This window comes from Sinocyclocheilus rhinocerous, unplaced genomic scaffold, assembly GCF_001515625.1.
Source record: "Sinocyclocheilus rhinocerous isolate Xijiao unplaced genomic scaffold, SAMN03320098_v1.1 scaffold185, whole genome shotgun sequence".
Classification (NCBI taxonomy): Eukaryota; Metazoa; Chordata; class Actinopteri; order Cypriniformes; family Cyprinidae; genus Sinocyclocheilus; species Sinocyclocheilus rhinocerous.
This window is the reverse complement of record NW_015662163.1, coordinates 2835354-2842712: the sequence shown is the minus strand read 5'-3', so window position 1 is coordinate 2842712 and position 7359 is coordinate 2835354. Positions and strand designations below refer to the sequence as shown.

At 35.7% G+C, this 7359-nt stretch overlaps 1 protein-coding gene across 1 annotated transcript in view; it reads left to right on the top strand.

The window, feature by feature from the left end:
• LOC107727669 (solute carrier family 35 member F1-like) overlaps nucleotides 1-7359 on the top strand; it is a 95157-nt gene that overhangs the window by 66010 nt on the left and 21788 nt on the right. Inside the window, exons 4-6 of the mRNA XM_016537622.1 lie at nucleotides 525-684; nucleotides 1262-1418; nucleotides 3596-3648. Coding sequence (XP_016393108.1) covers nucleotides 525-684; nucleotides 1262-1418; nucleotides 3596-3648 — 370 coding nt within the window. The remainder of the gene's footprint in view (nucleotides 1-524; nucleotides 685-1261; nucleotides 1419-3595; nucleotides 3649-7359) is intronic.

Sequence of the window (7359 nt, the reverse complement as noted above, 5' to 3'; positions counted from 1 at the left end):
TCATTCTATCGTTCTATAACATATTGTTCCATCTATTTGTCGTTTTATCTATCACCTGTTGTTCTGTCTATCTGTCGTTCTATTTTCTATAATTGAATTTGAATTTAAAAATGTTTTTTGACAGTTATTTTGTATAAATATGGGATATTATCTATCTTTCTGGGATATGGGATTCTATTGATCGTTCTATTGTTCTATCTATCGTTCTATCGTTCTTTCTGTCATTCTTGTTTTATCTATCGTTTGTTAATTCGTTCTGTGTCTCGTGTCTATCTATCTATCTGTCTGTCTGTCTGTCTGTCTATGTCGTTCTATCGTTCTATAACATATTGTTCCATCTATTTGTCGTTTTATCTATCACCTGTTGTTCTGTCTATCTGTCGTTCTATTTTCTATAATTGAATTTGAATTTAAAAATGCTTATGTTTTGAGTAATTTTGAATGAGTTATTTTGTATGAATATGGGATATGTCAAAACATGTTTTTGATTTTTACTGAATACAGATTTTCAATGTATTCCACAGCTGCTGGACTGCTTCGTGATCCCTGTGGTGTTGCTGCTGTCATGGTTCTTCCTGTTAGTCAGGTATAAAGTGCTGCACTTTGTGGGTGTGGGCGTGTGTCTCCTGGGCATGGGCTGCATGGTGGGCACTGACGTCCTGGTGGGCCGACAGCAAGGCCTCGGTAAGTCCTCGCCCCTCCACGATGCCGCGGTACACCCTGAATATTAACCTGCACAATAACCCTCTCTCGTTTCCCTTGGGTGGTGTTTTGTTTTGCGTGCAGCCACAGTCCAGACGTTACATCAGTGTAAAGCACTGCCCAATCCTCCCGAGAATCCTGGATCATGCGGATTGATTCCGTTTCAGAGTCTGTTATTAAATATGAATGAACAGTAGGGGCTTGTCCATACAATTTCACACACAGCTTTCCCCACGGGGCGGTCTAATGAAAATCACACTAATTTGCAGCGATTCTGCTGTTGTTAGAGTTGTCTCTGAATAATTTACCTACCGCTGAGTTAATGTTACATTTACATTTATGCATTTGGCAGATGCTTTTATCCAGAGTGACTTACAGAGCATTCGAGTATACATTTTATTAGTATGCTTGTTCCCTGAGAATTGAGATTTCTTACACATACATTAAAATATTATTTTCATTGTCATTGTTTTTGAGTTCACTTAAGTTTTTAGCATATATATATATATATATATAATATGTATTACCTAATATAAGGCTCATGTCATGTTTTATACAGGGGACCATAAGCTTTTAGGGGATTTATTGGTTCTTGCGGGAGCGACGCTCTACGGCATCTCCAATGTATGTGAGGAGTTCATCGTGAAGAACCTGAGCCGAGTCGAATTCCTGGGAATGATGGGTCTCTTTGGCTCCTTCTTCAGTGGTATCCAACTGTGAGTCTCTTACTATTAACTTTTAAAGATCAAATAATTGTAATTGTAGATTTGTGGCCTTTCCTCCAGGTCTCTTAGCTTTGAGGCCATCAATATGCTAGTATACTTATAAAACTTGACGAAATGAACTATTACACTTATATTTTTGAGAAAATTGTTTTTGTTCAATAAAATGATCTTTAAGATGACAGTCTTTTTAATGACTGTAATTTAGGGATGCACAATATATACTACCATTGAAATGATTGAGGTCAGTAAGATATATATTTTTTAATTAATACTTTTATTCAGCAAGGATGCATTAAATTGATCAAAAGTGACAGTAAAGACATGTTACAAAAGATGTATATTTCAAATAAATGTTGTTTTAAATCTTTTTAGCTCTGCCATCCAAAAAATAAAATACATTTTAGAATATATGACAATATAAAAATCATTTTAAATTGTAACAATATTACTGTTTTATCAAATAAATGCAGTAAAATGAGCTTAAGAGATTACTGACCCCAACCGGTAATTTACATTGGTACCATGCAGTTTTACAATTTATCGCTTATTTATTTATCTATACAGTGATACAATTTATCGCTATTAGTTAATATTTCATATATATCAGCATTTTCATGTTCATTTTCCTTATTTTTACATTTAACTGTCCACTGCTGTCATCTAATACTCACTTCAAGTTTATATTTAATAACACTTTTAAATATAACCTCAAAATGAATGTCCAATATCCATCCATACTGTACATTATAATGCAGTCATGCTTGTATTAACATATCTTTTAAATGAATGATTTTGGTTTATATTTTTTAAATGTAATAGTATTTAGTTGCATTTTTCATTTATTTAGTCAAAATAGTATGGGATTTTAAAATCCTCCATTTATTGATTATCAAGCTATTTAATTATATACGCTTATTGATATTACCCAGAATATCTCTGCATCCCTACTGCCAATTAAAAAAACAAAAAAAACCTTTGCTTTTGCCAGCCTATGATGTAAACTAAAAACTATAGTCTATCATGCTTGTACCTTTGATTAAGATCCTTTACACCAAGTTACTCCAGGGTTTCCTGTTAACTGTTTAACCATGATTATTTAATGCTCTAGTAGCCAGGAGATCACCTTCACATGGTTTTCACAGAAACTTAATGATTTTTCTAGTTGGATGCCATCCACCTGCCGTCATCCTCGGATCCTCCTCACAGTTTGACATTTACACAGCCTGCATGTTTAATTATCATTTCCACCAGAGCCGTTTGGATCTCCGGCACCACATATCCCAGCTACTTCCAAGCGCCAGCCAGCTGGAAGGTTCTCGTCTCCCGTCTTTTTTATCCATCCGCAAACGAGGCCCATTTGGACTGCCTGCGTCCCGCAGCAAACATACAGCAGCTCCAGCTGGAGTCGCGTTCTCATCTAACACCTTTATTCCCCCGCTGCCGGAACTTCGCTGCGCTTTAACATCTATATTTGTGGCGTATTTATATAAACGCCAACGACACTGTTTATTCATGCCAGCTGGGTGTAATTAATTATGCTGAAAGGCATTCATATCTGACAGCAGGCTGGAACTGTGGACGACAGTCAAACACTGCTTTCACTTAAAGTCTGACTGCTTCATAAAGGGCTCTGGAGGAAGCAGCGTGACAACCACACTGGATCTAGAATATTCTCTCTTTCTCTGCCTGTATCAAATAGTTTCATCTGCAGGCGTCAGGGCTTCAGGAACGGTCTCCCGCTGATGCTCCCGCTGAACGGTCTCTAGACGCTGTCGGCCGATGAGACTTGTAGCCTTGGCAACAGATCATCTGTGACGGCTCTACACAGGTGTCACACGGGGCATTGTTTCCCGCGCGGCTTTAATTGTGCGTGGGGGGGATGGGATGACCTGTCATTGTTAGTAAGTCGGAAAAGCTCATACTGAACCGGCCGCATGTCACGAGAATCCCTCGGACTGTTCAGGAGGGCTTCAGGGGAGATTGACTGCTCTTTGCTGAGGCTGGCTGGATTTGTCACACTGGCCGTTGTTGCCGAAATCGTCCACCTGTCAAAATGAAGCATGCTGTCGAGACTTCGGCGCTGTCGCTATTTATCTTTTATTGACGTTCTGGTTTTTCCCCAGCTCAGCTGTGGCTGATGGGAGTTGTGCTGTGTTTCTGTTTTTCAGGGCCATTATGGAGCACAAGGAGCTTCTGAAGGTGCAGTGGGACTGGCAGATCGGTAAGCTGGTGATTTTGACGGTTTTCACACTTGGTTTGATTGCTTGATCCCAACCTGAGTTGAATTAAATAATCCTCTCCCTCCCATTGGTCTCTTTTCACAATGTACCACTGAACCTGAAAGCGGTTTTACTGCAAATAATTTCATTATTAGCAAGTATTTTTTGTCCCCAAAAAAAAGAAGTTCACTAAATTAACAATTTTAAAAGATGTTTTTAGAGAATGCATGTTTAACATGAAGTCATGAACAATTGTTGTCGTATTGCTTTGGTAGATATTTTTCACTTATTTTAAATAAAAAGTTAAAAACAAATGGAGAATCTCCCAGTGCAATAAGACAAAATACACTTATATTTGCAATACAATCTACAAAATTAAGTCTAAGTACATTTTAACCAAGGGAAACTGATCTCGTTTCAAAGATTTGTAAATACACTACAATTCAAAAGTTTTTTTTAACTGTAATTTAAAAAAAAAAGAAAAAGTTATTAGCATTTTATGCTCACCAATGTGGCATTTATTTGATCAAAAATGCAGTAAAAACAGTAATATTGTAAAATATTATTACATTTTAAAATAACTGATTTTTGTACAGGTCAGAATTAATAATTGACTGCAAATAATTTCATTATTAGCAAGTATTTTTTGTCCCCAAAAAAAAGAAGTTCACTAAATTAACAATTTTAAAAGATGTTTTTAGAGAATGCATGTTTAACATGAAGTCATGAACAATTGTTGTCGTATTGCTTTGGTAGATATTTTTCACTTATTTTAAATAAAAAGTTAAAAACAAATGGAGAATCTCCCAGTGCAATAAGACAAAATACACTTATATTTACAATACAATCTACAAAATTAAGTCTAAGTACATTGTAACCAAGGGAAACTGATCTTGTTTCAAAGATTTGTAAATACACTACAATTCAAAAGTTTTTTTTAACTGTAATTAAAAAAAAAAAGAAAAAGTTATTAGCATTTTATGCTCACCAATGTGCCATTTATTTGATCAAAAATGCAGTAAAAACAGTAATATTGTAAAATATTATTACATTTTAAAATAACTGATTTTTGTACAGGTCAGAAGGAATTTATAATTGTTACATTTTTATGACATTTTTGTCCAATTAATTGCATTACATTAAGAATTCAACTGACAGCCATTATAATATATATATATATATAGTAGTGGCAAAAGTAACATAAAATAATATAAATAATGTAAATTAAAAAAAAATATATAAATATATTTGACTACTTAAATAAAACAAGCTTAAATAACACTTTAAAATGCATGAATTTCATTGCATTATATAAAAAATATTAAGTTTATTTAAGTGTTATGCTAAAATAAATTTTAGAAACCATTTTTATTGCTTCTTTTTATAAGTATATTTTTTGTCACTTTGCAAAAAACTACTTCTAAATGGGTATTTATTTATTTATTTATTTTACAGTTTTCCAGTAAAAGTATTTATAAATCTTTAAAACCACATTAATTTTCAAGAGAAGCAACACTGCAAAAAACAAGACATGTTTTTGTGTATTGTATCATGAATACAAGTGTATTTTCTTATTGCACCAAATCAGCATATTAGAATGATAACTGAAAGATCACGTGACACTGAAGACTTGACTAATGATGCTGAAAATTCAGCTTTGCATCACAGGAATAAGTTACACCAGAACAGTCTATGCTATTTAATCGATTGAGTCATTTTTTTTCTGCCCATACTTCTAACAAGAATTAAATTTCCTTTGTCAACCAGCAAGCATTTTCCATTTATCTTGGGAATGTTTTGTGACAGATATAACAAAATATGCATCATCAATAGATGTTTGTTTCCTCAAATTAGGTTGGATAGCTTTCATTGCAAATATAAATCACAAAGCGCGTAAACCACACTCCAGACCCCCGCTTTCAAGAGATCTTGTGTGCAGCCGAGTTCAAAAAACAGCTTTCATAGCACCGCACTCAAACATACAGGGGTCTGGTGTTGAAACCTCCTTAGAAACAACACCAGACAGCTGTGAACGGACGGGGCTGATTAAATATTGCTGTGCACGTGCTGCTGAGCTCAGGGAGAGATGCTGGAGCGCCAGCAAAACCAGAAGATGTGACTTTCAATTTGACTTCCTCACAAACGATAACAGGCATATTTAAACTGTTGGCAGAAGACAATTAACAAAATTAATTGCTTATGCAGTCCGTGACATCTCTACCCCGTGTATAAATACACACGCCTGCTCACGTCTTCTTAGAAAACGAATGCGCAAACACAAATACAGTTTTATTAAAGCAATAAGCCACTCCAGGCAGTGCGTTACAGTAATTTTACTACAGTTACTGTTAAATGCATCTGATTTGAAATAATTATAAATCTCATTTGGTTTGTAATCCCGTTTAGACGAGACTTGGCAAAACTTGCGTCCTCAAATTCGGTGTATTTTTATGACCCAGGAAGTAACTTAAGTTTAATCCAGATTGATGCGGCTTGATGAAGTGTTGAGAGGCTGTGCCAAAGGCAGCATTTGGGTTGGATCCCAGGAGGATGCTGGCTTGTCACAGGGACATTAGCAAGTCTAGAGTCGCTTGAGGGGGCAATGCCATTAACTGTCAGGGCTGTTGCAAGTAACGCACTTTATGCCAGAAGAAGGAACGTCTCCCGCCAAAACTGTGATGCCCTTGAAAAATAACGAGGGCATGTTGATGACAATGCATTAGTTATGTTGCCACCGTCCTTGAAAGAGCATGAGAAAATTCATATTTATTTGTGTATCATTGCATATGTTATATTTATTAATATACAGTGACTTCTGAAGTATTTGGGTGCTTAAATGAATAGTTCACCCAAAAATGAACATTTGCTAAAAATGTACTCACCCTCAGGCTTTACAAGATGTAGATGAGTTTGTTTCTTCATCAGAACAGATTTGGAGAAAGTTTAGCATTACGCCACTTGCTCACCAATGGATCCTCTGCAGTGAATGGGTGCCGTCAGAATGAGAGTCCAAACAGCTGATAAAAATATCACAATAATCACAAGTAATCCACGCGACTCCAGTCCATCAATTAAGCTGCATGTTGAGTCATCTATACATAATATTGCTTTCTCTAAAGAAAAAGTTATCGCATCTGAATCAGGAGAGAAATATGCACAGATCAAGCACTGTTTACAAGTCAAAACAGTCCAAAACAGTTCTAAACAAATATGTGAGTGGATAATGATGTGAGAGGAAAACAGGGGATGGACTGGGACTGATACACTGGAGGAAGTGTTATTATGGATTATATACTTGTATTTTGGGCAGAAACAATGGTTTGAAGTTAAAAATGTATTGTGATGAATTTTGAATTTTTGATCATTGCAAACATGTACACTCTAAAAATAAATGCTGGGTTAAATACAACCCAGCTATTGGGTTACTCAGCTATCACCCAGCACTGGATTTTATTTAAAGGGGTCATATGATGTTGCTAAAAAGAACATTATTTTGTGTATTTGGTGTAATGAAATGTGTTTATGCGGTTTAAGGTTAAAAAAACACATTATGTTCCACATACTGTACATTATTGTTTCTCCTCTATGCCCCGCCTTTCTGAAACGCGTCGATTTTTACAAAGCTCATCAGTCTGAAAAGCGAGGTGCGTTGTGATTGGCTGAATACCTCAAGGGTGTGACGGAAATGTTACGCCCCTTACCATACTGTGATG